Source organism: Scaptodrosophila lebanonensis, unplaced genomic scaffold (genome assembly GCF_003285725.1).
Source record: "Scaptodrosophila lebanonensis strain 11010-0011.00,11010-0021.00 unplaced genomic scaffold, SlebRS2 tig00001412-arrow-pilon, whole genome shotgun sequence".
NCBI classification, from domain to species: Eukaryota; Metazoa; Arthropoda; class Insecta; order Diptera; family Drosophilidae; genus Scaptodrosophila; species Scaptodrosophila lebanonensis.
Window position 1 is genome coordinate 11,737,085 of NW_022060739.1, and position 26,949 is coordinate 11,764,033.

The following is a 26,949-nucleotide window of genomic DNA, read 5'->3' on the forward strand; positions in this document are numbered from 1 at the left end:
TTTCGATATATTGAATATATATTTTATATACAAATTAATATACTTATGTCTAATATTTAAAATCCTAAAATATATTGTTGACAATCAACAATATTCATAAATTTAATATCTCCTCTCTTCCTGCTCGCTAACAGTTTTTAGTGCTTGGTAGCTGGGATTCGAAAACGCGTCTGCACCTCCGCCAGCAGGTTTGTTTGCCAGCGCTTTGCGAGGTGGCTTTATGTTGACATAATGCTCCTTTTCCCCATTGAGTTTTGTTTCAATATGGTGTCGGGGAGAGGGCGTTGGCATGGGATGGGACTGTTGTGTGAATTTTCGCGACTGCTCTGGACTTTGGTCGCCACTTGATGTGGATGCCCGATGAAGCATGGGTATCTCCTCGGGGGGCCTATCAAGAGCGTCTACTGTGGGCAGACCGTTTTTCTTTCGGAGAGGTTTGTGTGCGTTGCTGTCAATGTTGTTTGCCAGCGTGGGGCTGTGGGGCTGATCCCGTCGGATATCTGGGAAAGTGAAAGAAGTTTCGGTGGTTTTTGTACATGAGTTTTCCGGAATATCTGCGGCTTGGGATGTGGGTGTATCGCCCTTGGGACGCGTGGGTGAGAAAATGGCGGTGGTGTTCTCGAGGCTCAGTTGTAAGTTATCATCTGGTGGCACATCGATACCTATGCATGGGGTTAATGAGAGATCGAATGTGTATGTCGGAGTGCTGTTGTTAGTACCAAGTCCATTGAAGCCTGAACTAAAAGGCTACTTACGAATTTCGGGCACAATATGGCCATTGACATAAGGAGGGGGCGCGGGTGCGAGCTCATCGGGTGAACCCATTAGTGCCAAATAGTCTGTTGGCCGATTCTTCATATACTCAGAGTTTGAACGCAGGTACGGATCATTGAGATCCATGTAGTGCTGCAAGGATGACAAATGATATTATTATTATTATATCTTTGCAAACATGAATATTTTACTTACGGATGCCACATCCTCGCTGAGCAATGCAGCGAATCGCGTTTCCAACTCATTGAATAGAGGTCGAGATTCTGGATTTGTTCTCCAGCACTCAAGCATTATTTCATATAAATCATCGTTAGCAAACGCCGGTTTCTCCATGCGGTAACCATCCTTCAATTTTACATACAGTTCCTGGTTTGGATCTATGCCCGGATATGGTACCTTTGCCAAAGAGAAAAGCTCCCATAGCACAATGCCAAAGGACCACACATCAGTGTAGGTGCTGAACACGTGATCACTAAGGGACTCCAAGGCCAACCATTTGATAGGCAGCCGTGCATCGCCCGTTTTTTTGTAGTTATCTCCCCGGTACATGGATCGGGCCAGACCAAAGTCACAAATTTTGACTACGTTGTCATCACAGAGAAGAATATTTCGTGCAGCCAAGTCGCCATGAAGCACTTTCTTCGATGACAGATAGTCCATGCCACGAGCTACTTGGAAGGCCCAGCTGACCAAATCGGTCGTCGTTACAGTCATAGCTTCTATTGAGTCGGGCTTGTAATTGGAACGCCAAGCCGGTTGTATAGAATTGTTTGACATCACATGATCATCATCTGGAAATTCGGAGTAAGCTTAGCGTGTCGCATGGATCCTCCAAAAAGTGATGAATGCAATACATACCCTCTATGGTGGTCAGCATGGTGGCTTCTGTGGCGCATGTGTCGGTACGTGTTTCGTAACTATAACCAGCAGAGCCGGGACGACCGGCACGTGTACCGGATCTGGGATCGTTATCCGAGTTTCTGCGATGATTGTTTGTATAGTTGTTGTTGTTCATTTGATTGATATATGAGTGGTTCTTGAAACTGAGGTTAGCATACTTCAAGACACCGTTACCACCACCACCACCATCACTGGATGCAGAGAGTTAATATTTGGCACACACACACACACACACACACACACACATAGACATTAAGAGTAGTTCAGAGCGGATCAGAGAAGAAATACCACAACCACAGGCACAGGTGCACGTAAAGGTATGTGTGTGTGAGGGATGTTTGGAATTAGTTGTGTGTGTGTAGACAGAGTATTGTTAGAGAGTTGCAGGTTCGTGCATTGGTGTTGGAGTACAAGAGAACAAGAATGCCGTTAGCCAAGGTTAGATTAAGTGTAAGCATCGTAATACATATACATATAATTGGTTAGTATTTGTAACATGGAAGTCCCAACTTACCGATGCAGTTCATAGTTCTCGGAGAAGCGTTGCGTATCGATGGTTGGATCTATCTTGTTGGTTGTTGGACTTATCTGATTAATAAAATACTTGCGATTGCGCAGCAAGACATTTTGGACATTTCCGAAACGACAATACTCGACGATGACCATCAGCTCCCCTGCATTTGAAACACCAATTTGAGATTGGACACTACCTTATGCGTCTCCCAATTTACTTACGCTTTGCAATATTCTTCGTAACGGCACCTAGTAAATTAACGACATTCAGATGTTGTCCCAAATGCACCATTATCTTCAGCTCAGACACCAGGGCCTTGACCACCTCATTGTCGGCGGTACGCTTCACCATTTTCACAGCCACGGTCGATACGGGTTCGTCGCTGCGTATACCTTCCGCCTCGCCTTTGAGCACCACTCCAAAAGCGCCAGCACCCAACTGCTTACCCAGTTTGAGTTTTTCGCGTTGGAACTCAAATTTTCGATCGTAAGGCAACAGATCCGCCTGCTCGTCTAGTGTCAAGGCTGGATTTATGTGTTCGACGGCGCCCTCCTCGAAATTAGCCAAGCCGGCCGCCTTAAGAGCCAAATGCCGTCTACGCTCCCGACGATACCGCCAGCAGAAGTAGACGCACAGGGAAATCAGTCCCAGAAAGCTTGCAATGATTATCCACACTACGGTCTTACTTCTCCTTGGCATATCTTCAAACGATAAGAGGGGGAAGTGGTAGGAAAAGAACCTCTTATGCTTTTTAAACGCTTTCACTTACTGGCAATGACCACCGTTGTCGAGCTTTCAATGATACCCAAACGGTTCTGCACCACACATTTGTAGACGCCATCATGGGCTGGCAACAGATGCCGGAAAAGTAGTTCCGACTGATCGTCGGAAATCTTTATATGCTTAGACTGCACCACTTCCACATTATCCTTATACCAGCGCACGTTGGCTTTGGGAATGGCATCGGATCGGCAGTATAGGGCGAGCTCTTCGCCTATATTCCGTTCAATCTTTGAGTTGAGAGCCAGAGTTTCGTCCTCCCATTTTGGTGCTTTCGGCTCATGGACGAATACATTGGTTTCAGAAGTTTCGAATGCACTATCATTTTTTATATAGTAGGCACGACATTCGTAGGTGCCCCGATCTTCATCCCTGACGGCACCAATTTTTAATGTTTTCTTGTACGAGTATTTCGTGTTGTTTGTTTCAATTTTAAGATCTAAATGGGCAATTAGTAATCATTTCGTACATCGATTTGTAACTCTGTGGAAGCTTACCATTACTTTCTTGAACCAGTTCGCCATTATGGTACCATACCAAGTTGTCTCGGAAGTGATAGGCCAGAGCGGCGCAAGTGAAGCTTAGAGGATCGCCGCGGGCGATTTTATCCTTTTCATCCAAGCCGTATATAGTCATATTTTCCGAGATATCTGCGATAAAAACATGTGCGTTGGCCTTGGCTATGCCTCCGATGTTGTTCGCAGCTATGCAGCTCAAAATTCCTGGTTGGGTGGGCATAAAGCGGAGTTCGTGGATATATTCAATACTGAGTTCGCCTGGATATAGCCTCTGACTAGACTGTGAATGGAATGGCATATAATAATTGATTGAGTTGACCATTTTTCTGGCAGTGTTCTTACATTAAAGGTTTGACTGAATCTATTGTCGCAGGAAGGCCAGTGGGGCTGAGTGCTGCAGGGGGTGAACACCCAGGTGACCAGCGCTGTGGGGAACGACTTGACGGTACAGTTAAGGGCGGCCTCGTGTCCCTCTTCCACATATACGTCGTGTAAGCTAACAATGGGCTTCGAGCTTATGCTCACATTAAACTCCAGCTGCTTAAAATCAATGCCGTTGGTGCCTTTGACAATGTAACGACCACTATCCAGTAGCTGAGCGTTCCTCAGCAATAGCGTGGAGGTGCTTGTGCTACCCTCTTTGAAGGTAATACTGAACCGGCCTCCAGTTTCCCAGATCTCACTTCCGTCTGGCTTGTACCATTTGAGCGTCGGCTGGGGGAAGCCCCGGAACTCAACTGTTATCTGAACAGTCTTGTTGGCGTTTTCGCGCACTTTATAATGGTCTGAAGGTTCTTTCATTTCCAAATAGCTTGAATTCGGCTCTGTTAAGGGAACGGAATCATTTGTGGGTGGGTCATTTTTAAAGGTCATGAAAGTTGTGTTCTATACTCACCCATTATTTTCATTTTATAGTTAGCTATCTTTACATTTCCCTTAGGGTCTGTAACTGTACAGTTATAGAAGCCCGAATCACTGAGCCCGGCATTGGTGACCCTCAGCAACTTGCGACCCAATTTGTGGGTGGTGTTCTTCTGGGTGTCGTCGAAATGTGAGGCAAATGTGTTGTTTATATGATTCTGCAAATATTATTATATAATATTATATATAATATAGTATTATTTAAAAAGAAACAATTATCAGAATTGCAAATTTTCGATATGTGAAAATCGATTTAAACGTAAAGTTCGTTTAGCCCTCTCCCACAATCCATTAAAGTAAATGAACATATGGTGAAGTGTAAGAGTATATTTTACAGTTATTTATTACCATATTTGCGGTCGTTGGTGGCCTCCATTCGATGGAATAACGCTCCTCCGTTCGTGCAGACAGCTCGCAGGACAATTCAAAGTTGTCCCCAACGTAGGCGTGACCTCGGGAATTCGACCTTATCGTAGGCTTGCTAATAGTGCTTTGCGCTTCTATTGTGGTATGTGGAAAGGTAAATCATTCATTAGAGTTGGCTTGAGGGGAACTATTAACCTTTTGCAAGTAACATTACAGAGGCGGGCATGCAAACATAGGTTATACACTCATGGATATATAGGTGGTTAGCCAAAAAAAAAAACAAAATAAAATTAGAATAATTGTGTATATACGCTTAATTCTGTTTTTACACGGTAGATTGATTCCAGAAAAAGTCATGTAAAAAAGACATTGAAAATATGCAAAAATAGGTGATTTGTTCCCTATCTCTAAAGAAATATGCAATTTTTAATTTTCAAACCGTGTTAAATCAAAATCGTGTAAAAACAGAATTAGGTGAACACCTGATTCTGCTTTTACACGGTAGATTGGTTCCAGAAAAAGTCTTGGGGAAAAAGGCATTGATCATATGTTATTTTGAATCTTGCTAAATGGAATAAAGTCGTGTAATACATCAAATTCTTAATTTTCAAACCATCTAAAAAAAGACCGTGTAAAAACAGAATTAGTTGTATATACATACATATGTGGGTTATACATACGAGTATTAGTATTATTTAGTAAGCATGCAAATAACAGCCCATAACCAGTAGAAAACGTTTAAAAACTCAAAAAGCGAACACAACAACAATTTACAAGAAACAACAAACATATAGCGTGCGGGGGGACGTATCAAGACAACGAAAAAATGGACGACAACAACAACAACAACAACACTTACGCCGCCGCGTGCTGCGCTGCGCAAGGAGGGGAGACTTAGTGGTGCTCGCCGGCATGCCGCGCTTGGAACGCAGCGACACATCAGGATCAGGATCGGGATCAGCCTCTTCAACGCTGCGCGACGACGACGAAGACGAGGACGAGGAAGATGAGGAGCGCGAAGCGGAGGCCGTAACCTCGGCGCTATTAGCAGCCACAGCATGGACAGAAATAGCAATGTCTGGTTCAGTTTCATTTTCAATTTCGGGTTGAAATTGTTGGTTCGAATTGGGAGTAACATGCCCGGCACCAATGGTTAATGCAATGGGATCGGTTGTCTGGTTAGTAACGTCATAGGGCTCTTCCCCAAGTCCAACACCTTCGTACATTTTGTTAGTGACTGTACTTTTTGTTGTTACACGTACTTCTTGGTGCTCCTCAGTAGTGGAAACGATCGCCTCGCGATCTGAGCGGATTAGCGTATTAATGAAACAGAGAGACACAGGAAAAAGATGTGATGGAGAGCAAGGCACACACAGGGTTATGAGAATGAAAGACGTTATCAGTTAGTGTACAGAACCACCGCTTTAGTCGTAGTATTTATGCTTTTTGTACCGTATTCCGAAAAGTGTGTACGATACTTATACTTGTATGTGATTTGTGCCTTAAAGTTTGTAATGGGTGGGTGGGAGTGTGTGTGTTTAAAGTGTTTTTGAATTTTGTTTAGTACGATCATTTAACCGCATAGGTATCCAAAACCGCTTTCTCTTTCTCGGATAATGTGTTTTTAAAGAAAATTGGAGTATAATATTTACGACATTTAAAGACGGAATTCACAAATCACAAACTTTGGGGTGCAAAAACTCACTATCAATGTGTTTGTTACCAGAAAATACGACCGTTGTAATAGTTTCTTCCAATTCGTTCTCTTCGGATGGTACTTTGGGGCGACAAATATAGTCACCACAATCGGTAACGCCGCGTATTTCGATAGTAAACCCACGTCGTTCGTAATAGCGAGCGAAGGTATCGCTGGAATGAGTCTAACGACAAGATATATTTCAGATGATAGCATGAGGAATGGCAGAGAGCAAGCAAAAGATGGCGATAAAAGCGACTTTCTTTCTTTCTTCCTATCTGGGCAACCCTGCATCGACTACAATGTTATATTACTGGAGTTTTTGTTAGATTAGAACGCTACTCTACTAATACATGGTACCTGAAATCTATGTACATAGGATATTTACATATTTGTGTATGCCGATTATATATATTATAGACGGGTATGTATGTTTTAAACTAGACAATTGGCTGATGCTTGTTTTAAATTATCTCCTGTCCTCGCTAAAGTCGTATGGCCCCCAAAAATACACCTTGGCCCATAACCTGTTCCGTATTAAAGTCATTTCCAGTGCAAAAGTTTTTTGCTTTGTAAGGTTAAGAAGTTCAGTTGTGGGGGAACATTAGGGAACTAAAGGATGTCTTATTATCTTACAACTTCTCTACTCATTATTTTATTTGCTTCCCCTTGTCAAAGACAAAATTATTCTGTCAAAACATTTTCCAAAACATCCACCCATTTACTACGAGTATGTTCATTTCCGGATCGCCATGGTTTAGAAAAACAAACATACGTACGCATACACTCATGAATTACTTGTAAATATAGTATGTATATATATGTATATATAGATGATGGGCTGTATATTTGAATCATTGAGGTTTACATACGCATATAAAACAAATCTATGGGGAACCAATCGGCAATCTGCTCGCTATTATTGAGGGCCTCGCATTTCATGGTGCCCGGCGACATGTCCTCAATCAGTAAAATGAAGCCCTGCTTTGGGTTATAGCTCGATGTACTGTAGAAGCTATGTTTGCTGTCGCTAAGCTTTTGGGAATTAATGACATGTTGGCTATCGCCGGACTAACCATTACCACGTGGGATTAGGGGGAGAGAAAGAGAGAAAGCCATCAGTGAGTTATAAGCGTATGAGAGTAAGTTTTCAGTTTTCAGCAGCTGTGGGTGGATTTCGAACCTCGCCATTGAAGGACAACTGGACGACCACATCCGGCATTGTGGGCTTGCAGGGTATGATGACCTCATCGAACTGCGTTACGTCGACCATCGCTATCGTTGGCCCTAAAAGGTGGTTTCTGTCTGTAACAATGTGAAGAAGGTTAGAAAGGGAACGATCTGCGGATCTCAGGCGGCATCCTTACCGTTCACATAAACATAAATCGAAGTAGCATCGTTGTTGTTGGTCAGCTCTATGAATTTGGATTCGCGGATATCTATTTCGGTATCGGGAATGTCGGACAGCTTGACACAGTAATAGGCGCCCACATACTCGCTGTGAACGTTTTGTAGCTGGAGGGAGACTCCAAAGGGCCGATCCGGATCATCCAGGTTGTGAAAAGGCGTGCTATCCTGTCGGCCGTTTGGCACGTGCCACCAGATAATCGGCTCTGGCGCCTCACAGCGTAGAGTGTAGTCCGTACCCCCGTCCAGTATAATTGAATCCTTGCAAGGCGTGATGAGAGGTGCGCCGTCCCCTCCGCAATTGGCAGCTCCCTCAAACCAAGGTTCCAATTCGTTCTGCGGTCGTGGTACTGGTTTCCGCAAAGAAGGAGTTGAATACTTTTTTATTAATTAATTAAATCAGGAACACGAATGGTATAGTTTGCAAGAAAAATTATCCAAACTTTGTCTGCTTTTTCCTTTTTGAATTCCAGGAACGGAAGTTTATTTGTTTTATATTTCTGATTAATTGTTTGATATGGGTAGGTGTATAATTTCCCCCTAAACAGAGCTTCATTTTGTGGATCTTGCACTTCAATTTCAAAGAAATAAGGCAAGCCGGGTGCTGTCGCCTTGTCTTATATTCAATGAATGCCGTTAGTTGTTTATTTACAATATATTGTAAATAATGAATAACAAATACAACAACTGACGATAACGATAATTGTGCCTTAATATACATATTATATAATTATGTATGTGTATGTCGAGTAATGCGGAGGCTATTGGATTAAATTGAAGTAAACACTTGTGGCGTCAGGCGTAATTATTTATGCATATTATATACACACACACATACGTGTATGTATGTAGATATGTCAGCCCTGGCAGTACAATATTTATGTGAAAATATGCCTTTTTGAAATGTGAGTCTGAAATAATGCCGCCATCGTCTGCCTCTTATCTTCGTGCGTAGCATCGTGGACTACGCTGTTCGCATTCAAGTTCAAAGTTCGTAATTGTGTGTCCCGTTTTAATGTAAATGGCTTGAAAGATTGTGCAATAAATTAATTATAACGGACACTTACAAAAACGATCTTGACTCTAGAGTCTAGACCCATGAAAAATGGAAATTGAGTGTTTCTGCAGAGAAAAAATGAAAGGTTTGTGTTCTCTTCCCAGCTTCCCAGCCTTCTTTGTACCTTCTGAAATGCTGGTTATTTTTTCATACTTTTTCAATGTACATATTGAAAACTGTTAACTAAAATCTGCTAACTATTCCAGCACTTTTATTTAATGTTTATCTTTTTTGAATGTTATTATTCAAACTAGAATTAAAATTATAATAATACTTGTTTCATCCCAAACTTAAATTAGCTAAAATACTTGTAGTAAGCAATACATTCTAGAGGGTATGTGTTATTAACTTTTTAGTTCGTTTTTTAAAAATATAATTTAAACGCCGAGAATTGTATTTTTTCACTCTACATTTTTATTATTTAAAAACGAATTTTATAAGTTCTTAAAAACACAGAACAAAAATCAACAAATGTCGCTCGGGATTTTAATTCTTACGCTTTTTAAAGTCGGGCTTTTCATATTGTATACACACAATTAAACGGGATGCCTTTATCAATTTCTTGGAATTCTTCTGATGCATTTATTGCATTTCAGTTGATTATTTAAGAAAAAATTATGTAGCGCTACTGAACTGGTGCTGATACTGTTCCTTAATGGCGTATATGTATCTCCACATACTAAGTACTATATATGCCCAATTATTCAGTTTAGTGAGTACTTACGCGGTGTACAGATGATTATTTGTGAGATCAAAATCATCAAAAGGAGAGCGGAATATGAAAAGCACCGTCGGTGCATTTTGTATTGTTGCACTGAATACATGCTTTAATTTATTAGGAGTATGCTCTTAGAAATCCATTTGTAAGGTTTGTTTAAAAACTGCTGCTGTGTTGCATTTTAGAAGAAAGAAACGGAAAATAGATATTTAAAAAACAAGTTTCAACACTCGCGAAACAAAAGCTCCGTTGCTGCTTGCAATTGCATTTGTATTTATTTTACTTAAATAGTTTTTCTTTGTGGCACTTTTTGTTTATTATAAGCTCGGTTTTCATTCCGGGTCGCGATCTTGCAAGGCTGCTCTCATAAACCAAACTGAAGTGTCAGCTCGAGCAACATTTAGAAAATCTTTCACTGGATCTCAGTTTTTTCTTTTTCTTTTTTGATAACAAAAGCACGTTTTTGTTGTTGTTCATTTATTGTTGTTGACGTCGCCGTTTCATAAATTCATTCGTTACCCGGGTTGTGATAAAAATATACTTTAGTGTGTGTGTGTGTGTGTTTCAAGTTTATATGTTTCTTAAGCTCCGGGCTGCGTTTCACTATCTGAAATATATGTTTGAAAGAAAAAAATTGTATTAATATAATTATCACAGCGCTCATAATCGAGAAACTGTTGCATATGAAAACAAATTGTTGTTGCGAGTGTTCAAATAAATGAAATTCTGGTGATACTACTTGTATTTCCTAAAGAGTGGTCACGCATAATGCTTCTACGATATTCATGCCACCAATGTGGCAATGTTTCAATGCTCCATAAAGAGCAGCAACGCGTGCCCCTTTTGACCCAATTTTCAGAGTTTCTTCGCTCCAATTCATGCGCCGTATTCAACATCCGGCCCAGCATTGAACTGGCATTAGAAAGCAACCGACTCCACTGATCGAGTGCCTGTTTTCGTTCTAATAAGGTATCCAAATACGGTTATATGTTGTTGCTTACAATCAGTTGGGAATTAGTTGTTTTGTCTCAAAATTGTAGTATTTAACAAAAGATACAGATAAATATAGTTATTCCACCAGCCACAAGTTATTTTTTCATGTTTAATTGAGATTAGTTCAGAACCTAGTAGTAGAGCCCTGAAACAGCTTAGTAGAGCTGTGCTGCGAAAAAATAGAACTATTTATTTAAGTTAACAACGGCTTTACCTAAGCTTTATTAACAAGCTGTTCCTCACTACAGCTTTAACGGCTTTTTCCCATCGGTCTTATCAAATTTTTAAGCACAGAATCGTTTTTTTAATCCCTTCTAAAAGAAGAAGAAGAAGGACCCAAATATTTTTTAATTTGTGGAGCAATTATAAAGATTTTACTATTATACAGTTGGAACTCAATATTTTAATAAAAATATAGTAAGCAATACGTTTTAGCAACAAATATAATATCTATGAATAGTGTTCTTTATGTAGAATTCAGCATCTTTGCTGTATAATACGAAAATAATTCACTTTTAATAATTTAAATCGGGAACATAAAGAGTTTGGAAGTATTTGCTGCAAGGTAAGGCTCAAAGGTGAATGGATATAGCCTTATCTGTTTGTTCAAAGGCACGAAATCTATATAGTCAGGAAAATCTATATTAGAAAAGGGTAATCCCCTTGTAGCTTAACAGTATTAAGTCACTATGGAGCTATTAGAAATGCCTTTACAGCATTATTTGAGCTGAGAACTAACAATCCATTCGCCCCCACTGGCTTCCCCATAAACAGAAGCAGCTCTCTATGTGAGATCACCACCATAAAATGCAAGTTATTTATGGTATCAGCTAAGAAAGGCCCCCAAGGGCATTGGAACATTGGCGCTGGAACATTTGAAAGTGTCGTCCCTTACCTTGGCAAAGCAAGGACTTGATGAGGATGAGCTTAACTTTCAGCTGGGAAAATGAGAACTAATGAGACAGGACACACAGGACACACCTAGGCCACATGCCACACGACATGCTCATAATTTAACGGTCCTAGGTGACGGCGCCTGTTGCCTCAATACTTTATACACTTGGAAAAAAGCAAAGTGTTTTCGATAAAAAATCTGCGGATAATTGTATAAAATACCAATTGCAAAATTAATTCATTTTAGTTACGTTTTAAAGTAGTCAAGGAACTAATTACATACTGTTATATATACGTTATAGGAACGTTTCCTAAATCGTAGCTATAATATGGTTCTTTTAAGTCCAAAAATTATCTAAAATTATGAATGTAGTAGAGAATGTCTTGCATTGAAGTACAAGTACAGTCGGTTTTGAAGTTTTCGCTCAATTTTTCGCCGAGTGTAGTCATACAGCCATGTGGAGCAGTAAATGGCAACGAGACATGCACAATTAAACAAGTTGACTAACCGCAATGGCAGTGCCTCCAAATTAGACCATCAATTGGCGTGATGCCGACAAGGCGCGGGGCGGGATTGGAGGCACTTCCTGCGACTGGCGACCGGCGACCGCCGTGTGACGTGCGAGCGTCCATAAAAATCCACATCGTAAAAGCTGCAGCAATTACAAGCACCGCCAATTGGCAGCTAATTGAAATTGAGCTGACAAACAAGTGGCTCATCTCTGAGAGCGGACTGAGTGCCTGACTGGCTGGCTGGCTGGCTGGCTGGATGGTTGGCTATTAACCTGGCAGCGTCCTTTGCGCGCGTGTGTTTGACATCAATAAACAGAAATTTAATTCACCATAAATGAGAAAACGAGCAAACATTCTGCGCTCTCTACTCCACAAACTCGTAAGTCGGCGCACCCTGTGGCTCCCACGCAGTGGTGCTGACAGTGGCGCTGACATATGAGCCCTCAGTAGTTAGCACCAACTTGTTGGTTAATTGCCTTTCTGGCTTATGCCCGAAACCAAACAATATAATTCATCTATGTCATCGCTGGCGACTCAAAGAGGTGCTGGGAGGGAGCCTCTGTTGACCGTATTCGGCACGTAATTGCCTTTCGCAACACAATTCCAGGAGATACGCGAAACAACTCGCCCTACTCCTTCAGGGCAGTCGAAAATCCCATTAAAAACGTAGAAAAGTAAATTATGTGCGGACTAAACAGAATTACATAACACCAATCTCTGGAAATCGGGCGTCAACAGTATGCAATCGAGGGGCTATTAGAATTTTTCTTATAAAAGACAGCTTTGATTAAATAGTGACTAAACAGTGTGTTGATTATGAATGAATATCTATTGTTGTGTCTGGCATTGCATCCCCTACCTTATCAATAGACTAATTCATTGAAATGCAACGTTTTTCTTAACTAAACCTGTACTTCTTTCCCGATGTAAGTTGTAAACACATATGAAACATACTGTACATATTACTTTTATTACATCAAACAGGAATACTACACGCTTCCTTTGCCTGTTACGCAGATCTTAAGTAGCTGAGTGTTTATTTTTATCTTTTAAGTATAGAGATATCGCATCAATCATAAAATGACTAAAAAGAGACCACAAACGCGGCCTGGAGCAGAGAAAACCCACAGACACAAGCACTTTACAGAGCTAGTGAGTTGCATTCCAAAATACTTTGATTGGCTCAGTGTTGTCTATTTTAGCTATTTTCCCGCCAGTTGTAGGAAATTGCTGAACTGCAATCAAATATGTTCATTGAATGCGAATGTTGATGCTGCAAATGCAATGTTTAGCAACAAGTTGCATTAGTTTGAATTCGTTGTTGATGAGAAACATTTAGACGAAACATGTTGCAAAGGCAGAAAATGTTTAGAAGCAGAAGGCTTTTAATATTTCACTTAATGATCATACGAACAATTGAAAGGAATAGTTTTACTAACAAAAATAAACAAACTTGTGTGAATTAAATATTTGTTATTGGTCAGCTATGCTTAACTGACTGATTTTTCTTGTCCCTCCAGCTATATTTTATAGTTTTATGTTGGCAACACTGGCCATGCAATTCCTAGAACTTGGCTTGGCTTTTGTTGCAGTTACAGTTGCCATGGGGACACGCCCCTTGCAATTTCAAGGACGCATTACAGTGTATTTATAGTCACTACCCCAAGAATAAAGTGGTATAATGAAATCGTGCAGGCTTATGTAACAATATGCTTGCTTGTTGGCTGCAAATCAAAGTGTTAAGCGTTAAGCGATGCGGTTGTGAAGCTTTTTTTAACTGCTTAATGGAATTTAAAGTTTTGTTTTTAACATCATTAAAATGTAACTTTAGTTTACTTTAGCTCAGCAGCTTAAGTATGTCTTGCAGAGTATTTTAGGTCGGCCTATAGCGACTTTGGCGACTTCTTGCAGAGCTCGCTATTTTTAGCTTTTAGCCGACGTGCCTGCAACGCAAATTACTGGCCCTTCTGGTTTGGTCTGTGGGACGTGAATTGATTTTTGTTGTTGTTGTAAATGTTTGTCTTGCAGGCCAAACATAGGGCACAGCCTTGCAATTAGCGTGCTTAATGAGCAGTCGCTCTTAAGCCGTTTTTTTCAAAGCAAAAAAACGTAATTTGCAAGCACTTCTGGCCTTGAAAAGATCTGTTTTATTTCCATCTTAAAATGGTGAGCTATCGTTAAGCGGTAGAAAGGTTTGTTTAACACTTCGAGAGCAGTCGAATAGCTACTTAAAGTATAACAATTAGGGAGAGAAATTCAATAAATGTATCACATTGCAGAGAGCGCGAAACTGTAGACTGTAGAATAGGTCTGATAAAAAGTTATTTTCTGCGATAAAAGTGTGTTGTTATGTCGGCCTGGCAATCTTATCTGAAAACGCTGAATCGCTTAAAATTTGCAGAATAACTTTAAAGCTGTGCATACGAAAAAGCCACATGTGTTTGCAATATGTGCTTTTATGACTTCATGCTAGCGATGAGTGCGTGATTAACAGCAACTTAGAAATTGCAATTCTGGCGTGTTTTCCATGATTGAAACGTAATTAGTTTATTTATTTAAATAACAAATCAAATTAAATTAACAACGTTATTATTATTGGGTTTCAATAAAGAACAATTCACGCATTCATGGTGCTCTGTTTTGAATATATGTAATTCATCAGTTGTTTTTAGTCTTCAAACATTCAAAATCGAATCTCATCTCAAAAATGCTCCACAGTTTTATTTAAATTAATGTAATTCAATATATGATTATATTTAAGCTTCCTAGCTCTTAGTGTTGAACCAATCTGCCAGAATAAACAGTTTTATATTATATATTTCTATTATTATGTGTATGTTTCCAACTACATTTTTGCAATCAATTTAAATTGAATATTTACTCAAAAGCGTCTAATAATTTTTGCCTCCAAGAATATTTTTCAAAATTGATTAAATTATAGAAACGTTTTCGCTGTTGTTGTTGTGCTTTACGACACGATCCCACATTCATATATACTCGTATATTCTTTATACATATGTGTGTATGTCGAGTCAGAATACATTGTAGCCGTAATGACGTCATCTGACGTACGAGTCAGACTTGAAGCGGACCCTACGGCTGTAACATGGTCGAGTGGCCGCTGCCAACTCATCCATCGATAGATGGCATGCCTGGAAGTGGTTGGATGGCTGAATGGGTGTTTGGGTGTTTGGGTGTGTGTGATTGAACTCGAGCATATTTGACAAGTTTGTATGTAAATAAAACTGTTGACACACATGACAGTGTGTTCCATATTTATTAAATACGTAATTAAAACGCGGCGCAACGATAAATAACCCAAGTGGTTGGGGCTGCTTCTATACGTGAACCGACTCGTATACTCGTTAACCGAGACCCTCGATGAGGCGTTTACAAGCCCCTACTGACACACATTCGTATAAACGTAAGTAGGAGCATATTTTCGTGAGTAATTGGTCTTCGAAATATCGTCAGTTAAATAATGATTCTTATTTATTTAACCTGACCATGAATTAGTTTCAGGCGTTTGAACGGAGAGATCTCCCGACAGGCTTTTTAATGCTTACCTACTCTACATTTTATTGGCTACCTGGAACATGGCCGTTGTAATGAAATATTTGTAAAGAATTAATTGAAATTAGTCCGTATTTTTGGAAAAAAAGCTTGATTAGGTGCGAATGAATTGTTGATGCCCAAGACAGCGGGAATGCTGGACATGAAATTATTCTTCTCTTCTTTAATAATAATAGAAGCTAACTTGGTTTGAAAGCTAGAAACAGGCCCAGTTCTTCCGATAAAACATTGATACTAACAACAATTAGGTGAGTAGCTTCAATTTCGGCATAAATGAATTTCAGAACTATTGCAATTTAGCTTGGCCACAACCCCCCAATATCATTAATAGTTCTACGGGCAAGCCTAATAAATGCATTCAGCAGAGAAGAACTCTTGTTTTTCCATATGGCCTGCTGCAATTCCTTATATCTTTGTGCATCTTACGGACTCGTGCAGACGAGTATTCGCAGCCACAAATCATTGCTTGGCCCAGTTTGCAATTGCAAATTTCAATTATGATGTGCAGAGGGAGGGAGGGGGGCGAAGAAACAAAAAATTCGCTTTCCTGCATATTAATGAGTTACAGACTGCGTTGTTGTTGTTGTTGCTGTTTGGCTCCAGCAGCGCAACACTTTTGTCTTCAAATTTTGGCCACGGGCCAACCGCATGTTGCAGTTTTTGTAAATGGCGCAAAGCTTTCTGCCTTAATTGTTGGGAAAATGTGCAATTGAAATGTTTCGGGCGCGATGTGTAGAACCAAAACGGCGAGGCATACAAAACACTTGACTTTTGCACACAGGTCGAAAGGTCACGCGTAATTGCAATTTCGGGGCTAGGCAGCCGAGCCTCATAAATTATGGTTACGTGTTGGGGCTTTCCTTACGAGTATTTCGCCACGTGGCTCGAAGCTTGACTGCTGGGATTTGCCAAATAAAAGTCAAACATGAAATGTGTGCGCATTTCAGCTCGAGCAAGAAACTAATTTGAACATATTTGTGTTCTCTCTTATAAAAATTATTATTATTATAGTATATATGATGAACAAATAATGAAAAGTTCAAGCATAAATTTCTGACGGACATAAAGGAGTTTCTGACTTTCCTATTTAAAGAGTAATGGTGCTCAGAAAGAGAATTGCATAATAAATAAACTAAAATTTATTTAAAAAATATAAAAATAAATCAATGCAGCTGTTTATGGATAACAAAACTTTCTAAGAAAACTAAAATTATTATTGAATCGTAATTTTTATTAAGCTTTGGATCTTTTCGAACACCCGTTGTTTGTACTACATATTAATATCTATAGTGTAAAGATTTCATGAAGTTATTAAACATTATATTTCTAGAATTTTTATAGAGCGAAATAAAAGGGGAGGGCTTCCCCTTTCTAACGTAGATTCGTCAGATATTCATGCGTCAGATATTTATGACTCACAGGCAAATATAAAGATCATAATTTTGAAATAACGTTTTCCCATTATTGAAAAGATTAATCCAGTTTGTGGTGCCATTTTTTCTAAGCAAACTGTTGCCCCGAAAATGTTGTGTGGCAGTCAAGAGACACACATGCTGTCGATCGATCGACGAGTTGGCACACATAAATCACAGCTTTGTCAATTTTGCTGGTTGTTTGTCTTTTGGAGGGTGTGGGCGATTCTGAGACTTTGCCATTTGCGGCACGTAAATCAGTCAGCGCGAGATAACGTGGCGATCGCAACGTGTGGCACGAAAAAAGCACCCACCAGGTGGGCATTCACATGCAAAACATTTTGCCAGCGCCCCGCCCGCCTGTCTCTAATTCCACCTAAGTGGGCGGCCAAAGTCTAATGACCCACGAGCAGTCGTTTATCGTCATCGGGTTCATGCCGCACGCCTTCAAATAGCAAATGGCTCTGTCGCTGCCTACTTTTAGGCGCACAGACACACTCCCACCCCCGATCGCGTGCCACTTAATGATGTGGAATTCAGCGAGGCATTCCAAAGGAATTGTTGCATAGCTGTGGAGAGACGTTAGCTGGGAGGGAGCGATAGAGGGGCAGGGGCGGTTAATTCATTAGCATTACGCATCGTCATTGTTATCGCTGCGGATGCTTTTCATTAGAATTAGGCCTATTTGTGGGCCGCCCTCTTGTGAAATCCGCAGGTGGTCTGGGTTGTGGATGGTTCTGGCCGACACCGCAGGCCAAGCATTTGTCATCGCACCTTGTGGCTGTAACACCAGAAATAGTCTGTTTATGGCTAGAACATCTTTCCGCTGGTATTGTTATCAGCAGCATGTCCGGAATTAAAGTTAAGCTGAAGCGAGAAATAGGCTTTCGTTCTTTCACTAAAATAAATCCAGTTTTTCATTCTAAAATGAAGTACAATCCGTATAGTTTTGGTTGGAGATAGATTTTTAAATATATTAAATATTATAATAGACTGAATTAGCTTAGATTTTTATAGACTTTTGAAATTTTTAAAATAAATTTGCTATAAAATGAAACTATTTATTATTAAATCATTTTTCAATATATTGTTCGTAATGGTAATGAAGATTTTATATTTGTGAAATCCATCATAATTTGTTAAAAATATTCATATCATAAGTTATGTTGATAACGATTTATGTTTTTAAATTATGAATATACCATAAATTCACATTTAATCGAACATCTTTTCGATTCAAAATGGATTCATAGTTGCATTGAATTTAAATCAGCATGAAAAGTACTTTAAAAATGAGCTGTTTAAATTAATTTGTTTGTTCGAGACGCCCACAGACCCACTCTGAGATAGATATAGAACTAGATCTGATTGATAATTGATGCACACTTGATTCACTTGATTATTCAATTTAACTCGGCCTGAAAAAGTTTGAGAATAGGCTCCCGAAATTGTGTTGCCCGAATTCCTCCTCAAAACGGAGCTCTTGAAAGGCATTTGTTTCTTGAATTGTTGATAGCGACGTACCAGATCTGGGGTGTTAATATTATGGCACTTAAGAGTGCTGGCAGCCCGGCGGCGAACTGCAGACCTCGACGGACTCAGCTGCAGCTGAGGAACAACATCCAGCTAATCAGCGAGACAAATGCATAAACAAACAAACGGAGCGTTTGATAAATTGGCCAGAATAACAATAACAACAACAACAACAAGAACGACAACAGGAAAGGACAGATGAAGAAAAGAGTTGAGATAAAGGCCACCATAAATAAGTACTCGAGAAGATATCGCAACTGGAGGCTGTAGGGGGAGTGGCGAGGGAAGGCAAGGCCGAATGCGGGCGCCTTTGCGAGTCAGATAGTTTATCTGGCAGATTCAAATGCCGTTTATCTCTGCCTATCGGCGTGTGTTGTGCAATTTGCCAACGCGTGCTTATCGCGATGAAAAGCAAAAGACCCGCAACACTTCACAAACGAAAACGAATTGAAGTTAACGAAAAACAAATTACAACATTTGTTTATTACTCTGCCATCCATTTACATAATTGCAAAGAAAGTTTCGGGTTTCAAATGAAATGAAATAAAAGTGAAATCACGTGTCCAGCCCTCCTCTAAACACATCTACGACCGTAGTTATGAGTCATGGACTTTTCTTGTTAACTAACTAAGTAAGTAGTAGGCTACGCAGATCGGCAGCAGATTCTCCAAGCATTTGGTAAGAGTACTATACTAAGTAAGATATATCTACATTTTTGTCGCCTTTTAATTCAACTGTCAATGCTATTTGTTTGCTGTTTGTTTCGCTCGACCATCCACTAAACTCAATTAATAATGCCAATTGGGCGTCTGCCAAATATACATATGTATGTATAGCCATGTGTGCATCATATTAGACAGATCGGAGTCGAGGCATACGGCATTTGTGTAAACAGAAATACAGCAAACATACATATAACCAATTGTTTGTCTGTCTGTCAAAATTGCAGACGAAAATATTATTAAATAGGACTAGGGAGGGGGAATTCGTTGGGCCTTGATGGGTTCTCTTGGAGAAAAATTGTTTTAATCTGACATTTTTATAGCCTGTACCCAAAGGGTGAAAGGCTATACTAGTTTTGTGCGCATGTATGTAACACACAGAAGGAGGCGTGGCAGACCCCACAAAGTATATATATTCTTGATCAGGATGGGAAGCCGAGTCGATATAGCCTTGTCCGTCCGTCCGTCTGTCCGTCTGTCCGTCTGTCCGTCTGTCCGTCTGTCCGTATGAACGCAAGGATCTCAGAAAGTATAAGAGCTAGAATAACCAAACTTGGTTTCCATATTCTCCTAAGACCGAGAAAGTACGAGTTTGAGTTTTTTTTCGATGCACCCCCCCACTCCCCCGCAATTCGTGTTTTTTCTTATAACTTCCGTAATTCTCAGAATTTAAAAATCAATTTTGGTAGGTACATCCAGTTAGTACTAATGTGTCCGTGTGCCAAATTTCATCATGATAGGTCAATTCTGAAGAAAGTTATAGCCATAAGTAAAATCGCTGCTCATGCGCTGCCTCTGTCGGCAGCGCTGCCCGCAGCTGTTGTTGTTGTTGCTGCTTTGGTTCAACTTTGTGCTGCATACATACACGCATATAAACACGCATAGGTACGTGATGTAAATGTATGCTGTTAAAACTAAACATAAACATATATTCTAATTTAATTTAATTAATTAATTCATTAATTTTTTTTAATAATTTAATTTTTTTTTTAATTTTTTTTTTTTTAATTTTTCTTTTTTGTGGAGAGTACAGGCTATTTTACTGTCGGGCTTGCTCGACTGTAGCGTTCTATCTTGTTGTATCTAAGTTGTGTTTTTTTTTTTTTTACCAAAATAAGACCTGCTTGTCGACTTCTTGGATAAATTGCATATATTTGAGCGCTATTAAGGAGCTACTCTTAATAGGTAAATACCTATATATATGCCCGGAATAACTACTGATGGTTTTAATGATCGATGCGATCAAGTAATTAAAACCTTTAAAGAACAAAGTTAGTTACGGGAGAAGCATTCATCTACAACTCCACTTAATTAAGTTTGTTTTAAGTGCATAAAGAAAGTCGCATTCATACTAATAAGTAATTGACCTAGAATCGAGTATCGAGGCGTTACATCGAGCAGAATAAAAGTACTTATCACAGCATTTTTATGCTCAAATTAAAAAAAAAAATGTACGATCACTCAAAGCCAAACTGACCTTCCTTGCTATTTTTATACCCTGTACCCGTAGGGTAAAAAGGGTATATTAGGTTTGTGCAAAGTATGTAACATACAGAAGGAAGCATCTCCGACCCCATAAAGTATATATATTCTTGATCAGCATGACGAGAGAAATCGATCTAGACATGTCCGTCCGTCTGTCCGTCCGTCTGGATGAACGCGAGGATCTCAGAAACTATAAAAGCTAGAATAACCAAAGTTGGCATCCAGATTCTCCTAGGTCCGAGAAAGGACGAGTTTATTTTATTTTTTGGAATTTTCCCTCCCTTCCCCCGCTACAGAATTTCGTCAATAGCGTCCACATTTCAAATGCTACCTAAACCAAACTTTGCACACATAATTTCTATACAATTCTCTACTGTTGTATAAAATTTTATTCAATTCGGTCACTTCTAAGAAAAGTTATTAGCAAAACAAATTCTCGCCAGTACAACCCCCCCAAACTGCAGCAACAAGTTCGCTCTTCTTCTTCCTCTTTTTGCTGCTGCTTTGGGCGCATATAACTCAGTGACGGAAGTTTACATGGGTACAGGGTATTACACTGTCGGGCTTGCTCGACTGTAGCGTTCTCTCTTGTTGTGACTAGAAACGTGCTTTCTAATATAAGGTGCGCGAAATAAGTAAGTAGGACAAACACATTTATTGTTGTTGCATTTGCACTATGCATTTTTTGCATTTCATCTTCCCACCATAATTTGTTTACTCTTTGCTCTCAAAGTGGCATATAAAATATTTGATAAGAACCGTTAGGTTGTCCCGTTATGCCTATTAATAGCCGGACTACCTCACTTTTGCGTGCGAAATAAGTAAGTAGGACAGTTTAGTCTTTGTTGTGATGCAGCTATTGTAACACGTAAGTTTCCAGATTTTTGAATTAAATTTATCGTTAAACGATAAAACAAATCAAAAGAAGTAAGTTTTTATAAAAACCACTGTTTTTCAGAGGAATAATACGATTTTTTTGGTAAAGACATGTCGGTTTTCAGCCGTTTAACTGATGAAGACCATGGTCAAATACAGGCACTTCGAGAAATGGGTATGTCGATTCGGAAAATTTCGGAGAAAGTGCGCAGAAGTAAACGTACTGTGGAAAATTTTCTGAAAGATCCACAAAATCATGGTAAAAAGCCACGTTCTGGTCGCCCGCCACTAATAAATTCTCGTGATGTTCGAAGAATTAAATCCCTGGCGGTCAACGAAAATATTACTGCCTCACAGATTCGGCATGAATTGTCTCTTCCAGTGTCCAGTAGACGAGTACAACAAATTTTACAGTCCTGTGAAAACATTTCATATGAAAAAAAACTCCTTAAACCAGAACTACTTGCTCGACACAAAGCAGCTCGGGTGCAATTTGCCGACTCGTACAAATTTTGGGACTTAGAATGGCGGAATGTTATATTTAGCGATGAAAAAAAATTTAACTTCGGCGGCCCGGATGGATATCGTTATTATTATCGCGATTTACGTAGTCCAAAGTCCGCGTTTGGCTATAATGGAAAGTCTCCTATTTGTTTTGTGACACATTCCATGAATGCCGAATATTATGTTGAACTGTTAGATTCAGTTTTGGTAAACTTTGGGGAGGAATATTTTGGAGATGTATGGACATTTCAGCACGACAATGCGAGAATCCATACTGCAAAGCGCACACAAACTTTCTTTGCGGAACAAAAAATTGCAGTTTTGAAGTGGCCAGCTCGAAGCCCAGACCTGAACCCTATTGAAAACCTTGGGGCATTTTATCTCAGCAAGTGTACATAAATGGAAAAGAAAACAATTGTCTAAAAGACTTAAAAGAATCCATTATTGAAGAATGGGGCAAATTGGAAATTTCTATCCTTCAATCTTTAATAAATTCTATGCCAGGACGAATATTGGCCGTGTTAAATAAAAAAGGAGAGTCAATTTAAACTCTGTATATTAAATTAAGGCGTTCTCTTAGAAATAAAAATCAAGAAGTACGATTTTTTACTTTGTCCTACTTACTTATTTCGTATGGATATATTTTATTTTATTTTTTTTATCTATTATTTTTATTTGTATGGCCTTGCCAAAGACTCATATGAATTGTTAGCTATTTAAGTTTCAAAAAAAATTTATTTGGTTGAAATATAATATATAGTTCAGTTGTTACGTTAAAAAATGTGTTGTCCTACTTACTTATTTCGCGCACCTTACTTATAGTACATATTTTTGCTAAATTTGATAGTCCATAACAGCTGGTAATGGAAAATATATAACCATGAATGAAAATATTTTAAACTACTCCTTACAAGGAAAAGCGAAAAAGGAAATTAATTTGGTGAAATGGTGGCAGCATAAAAAGATAATTTGGCTGTCAATAATCTGCTTTAGACAATCATCTGTTCAATCAAATATATATGGAGCACAATGTGTTAAAAATAAGTGGTTTCTTGGCTTGTCTCTCTTTCGAAAGCTATTTTCTTCGTTTCATAAAAACAGCAACAAATCTTTCATAGCCCGCAAATAAAAATATATGCGTTTATGTGGAATGAACCGAATACAAAAATAAATAAATATATATATATATATATATATAGTCCAATTGGGCTAATACCAATATTTAGCTTGTCTATATACTATAATGTGCAAATTCAGCGCATCTAGAGCGCTTCCATTAGGTTGATTTGAAAGTGCAAAAGAAGCCGATAACTACGAAAGTTTGCATGAAGTTAGATGCAGTTTTTATGGCACTTTTCATGGCCTCGGAGGAAACTTTTGGTAGCAATCACAACCGAGCACAGCTTTGCAGCTCAAGAGCAGACTCTGCCTGGCAAGTCTTGTCCGTTGCGTTTTGCCACAAAGTTGTGAGGAGAGTACGCAAACGATTTATTGCTAGACAGCTGAGTGGTTTGGCCAAAATCGCTTAACGACCACAACTGACGTGCGGTTTATTATTTATGTGCGATTTGTTGGCCAACAGAACGCTGAAGTGCCGGCCTCAGCTGTTGGGGGAAAATGGTTCGGTAAAAAGCGTTTTCAGTTTAAGCGATGAACCGCAAGTGTGCTGGAGAGGTGTGAAAGAATGCAGGCCCACCCAAACAGGCTGTCTGGCTTTTCCCCGGAATAGACGCATTACTCTTCTTCAGCAGCACAAGAGTTGTTGAGAATTTGCGATTAAGTAAATGTTTATGAATGCGCAAATGAATTGCATTTATTCAGCTTTTTCTTCAATGAACAATGGCATGCAGTAAATGCCAATATAAATAATACTATATTCCTAGAGTTGGGGCTAGCAGGAAGCCTACAATGTGAGGAGGATCTGGTCCGTACAGTCTTTCTCACTTTGGGGTTTCAATATATTTTCCACTTCAAGTGTCCGTCACTTCTCGAATTCCCACTTTCCTGATGAATGGCGATCTCAAGTGCTGAAGACTGCGACCAATAAACAAAACTGGTACAGCGACCAATTGAACCAATTTCGGGATGAATAAATGGGCTTTTGATGAGACAGCAGCCATTTTGCGGTCCTCAACGCAGAAGAAACCTGCGTAGGCAGCAGAGCCCACAAATTAAAAACTCTCGAGTCTTGAGTCACTTGTTTTTGCAATTAGCACGTTCCCGGTCTGCAGCAGCATTTCGAAAGAGGCGAAATAGTACTGCTAGCGAAGATTTTCAATGTGAGATCATCGGGGCAGACAAATATATATTTAAAAATATATATTTATTGATAACAGGGGAGCTAACAAGTCGGTGCATTTGTGATGGACAAGAAAATTAAAACCGGTTTGGGAAAGTTGTCTTGAACTTGTATGCCAAAACAAAAGAAAGAAAGAAGGAAAGAAAGGTTATAACGTAATGTAACGTAACGTTAGCTGCTTGGCAGTTAGCTTACCTTTAAATTTTGGCAGTAAATCCCATGGCGTTGACTTCTCTCTTTCTCTATGATGATGATTAAGATTCGTGCAATTCAGCGGCGTTTTTTAGATACACAGTAAACAGTTAACCGCAACAACGGAGACGTCATCCCCAACAACAACAACAACAACAAGAGCAACAGCAACAACTTCAGTTAACACAAAACAAACGATGAATCACGACTTTATTACCTGGCGGTTACCTTGCTGTTGTTGTTGTTTTTGTTGCTATTGTTGTTGGAATGCCGTTGTTGTTGCCAAGTTGGGTACGGACTGACGCACACACGCACACCTACTTGCACACACACACACACATAAGCAGAGTGTGTACGCACGCAACGTAAAATAATGCCACTTATCAATGAAGCTATTTGATAAAAATGTAAACGTTCTGACGGCCGGCAATTGAAATAAAATCGAAAAACACGGCGCGATAGTACGATCTAACATACGTGTATGCACTATATATGCATATATACAAATATACATATGTGTATATAAACATACATATGTATATAAACATGCATATGTCTGTGTAGCAAGGTGTTTGATCACAAAAGGTTGCATTGAGCAAGAACCGAAAAGGCAACAACAACAGCCATCAGAATTTCAATAAACGATACACACACACGCACAGCTTTCATTTAAAATTCAATACCAATTCCCAATACCAGCTCCGACATTGGCGTTATTGTATCTCAGAAACAGCGGCCACCTGTAGCTGTTTTTGTTTATGAGAGTGTATTGAGAACCGCAAACAAATACGTTTCTATTCAGCTTTGCGTTAACACATTTTATTGCACACACTTTAACTTCAGTTCTTAATTATATAACAATTGGGCGCTTATTTTGAACTATTATTATTTGTATTCCAAAAGGAAGGCTTACAATTTATTTTATTTAATTAAAAAACGCGCGCAACCGCCGCTTGAATTATGCTCTGCTTGGATCAGCAGAATAAAACTGCGTCGTCGTTAAATTTAAACTCTTCCCACTGAATATCAATATAGCTATATGTATTAGTAATATTATTGTGGACAAGTTGTATTTTAAATTTGCTTATTTAATGCGCTCGCAACGTCTTAACAACGCGACTCGTTTAACTCAACTGAAAGTCAACTTTAGCATTCATGTTACGTTCATGTTAGAATTCTCATTAACTGTTAATGTTAAGTGAATGTTAGCAGGGTTGCCATCTAGTCGCATTAAGCTATGCGATCGTGTTGTAGCAATGAGCTTCGGCACTAGTGAGGACGGATACTCGCCAAAGTTGATGAGTGTTATCAGAAAATAGTGAATCTATTATTGGATATTTATTATTATTTATTAGATATTATAGTAATTAACTTATTAAACATATAAATGTGTAATATTTAACATGTATAAACATAGTGGGCCAGAGCGTAGCTAGCTCTTTAAAATTATGGTGTCCGTCTCTACTTTTCAATGATTTTTGGAAAATTGATACCGGCGTTTCCAAAAGGAGCTTATATTCCTGTTCGCATTGCATATAATCAGGTAGTCCCAAAACTATGTGTAGGTTCTTCTAAGCACTAATAAGAGAAACGATTTTATTATAGTTTTTTAAGACGTTAGTTAGTAGAGTAGGGCGAAGAAGGGGCATCTATTTTTGTTTTACATTAAATCCCATGAAATTCAATAACTAGCGATGCAAAACGAGCAGGTTTATCGAAAACCATTTGTTCCGCTTGACTAAATAAGGTTTGAAATATTTCTATTTTTAAATATATTTTTTTGCGCTTGCGGACATTTTGTTATGTAATGGTTTTTCTGGCTATTTATCTGACTATTTAACTTGATCGTATCCACATTTCCATGACAAAGCAAGAATATTCAATATGCAGAGATTCCCATTTTTCCGATTGCTTTCGAAGTTCTTGTTTGATGGCAAATTCTTCACTAAACTACAGTTTTGACGTGATTGAGTTACTAACTGATTGGAAGTTAAGGCTCTAACCACAAACTCAGAACTCAGAAAAAAGTATATAAATTCTTTATGAAAATTTTGCTTATCAACTGATACATTTTGTGCTATAAAATTCGTCTGATCTAATTAAATTATGTGTTCGTTTTAAACATGGCTTGAATTGATTATTCTTATAGCTTAATTTATTTCCTTTGACTATACAACTAAATTTACAAATAGGGTATCGTCTCTTACGACATCTCCAATCAGCATGCGATTAATACAACGTCACAGTTTATATAAGAGTTTTGAGGGTCTGCTATCACAAAACGAACTTATTTAATGACAAT

General features: G+C 39.0%; 2 protein-coding genes across 4 annotated transcripts in view; one reads left to right on the top strand and one right to left on the bottom strand.

The window, feature by feature from the left end:
- On the bottom strand, positions 1 to 25,693 carry LOC115631986 (vascular endothelial growth factor receptor 1). 3 transcript variants are annotated; one of them, XM_030528903.1, is made up of 16 exons: positions 25,561 to 25,693; positions 9,658 to 9,820; positions 7,837 to 8,226; positions 7,653 to 7,774; positions 7,342 to 7,540; positions 4,756 to 4,907; positions 4,382 to 4,565; positions 3,829 to 4,310; positions 3,466 to 3,766; positions 2,958 to 3,407; positions 2,410 to 2,889; positions 2,189 to 2,348; positions 1,633 to 1,865; positions 970 to 1,565; positions 756 to 906; positions 1 to 662 (listed from the first exon to the last, which is right to left on the bottom strand). In XM_030528903.1, the coding sequence occupies exons 2-16, from the start codon at positions 9,755 to 9,757 to the stop codon at positions 103 to 105; spliced, it is 4,560 nt and encodes a 1,519-aa protein (XP_030384763.1). In that variant the 5' UTR covers positions 9,758 to 9,820; positions 25,561 to 25,693; the 3' UTR covers positions 1 to 102. The 3 variants fall into 3 exon arrangements, with proteins under 3 accessions (XP_030384763.1, XP_030384765.1, XP_030384764.1); XM_030528905.1 differs by lacking the exon at positions 7,342 to 7,540 and adding an exon at positions 6,497 to 6,653 and having other exon boundaries at positions 103 to 662; XM_030528904.1 differs by lacking the exon at positions 7,342 to 7,540 and adding an exon at positions 6,479 to 6,653 and having other exon boundaries at positions 103 to 662.
- The window catches only part of LOC115631988 (exocyst complex component 2), a 52,514-nt gene that overhangs the window by 7,260 nt on the left and 18,305 nt on the right, over positions 1 to 26,949 (top strand). The gene's annotated exons all lie outside the window — the stretch shown is intronic.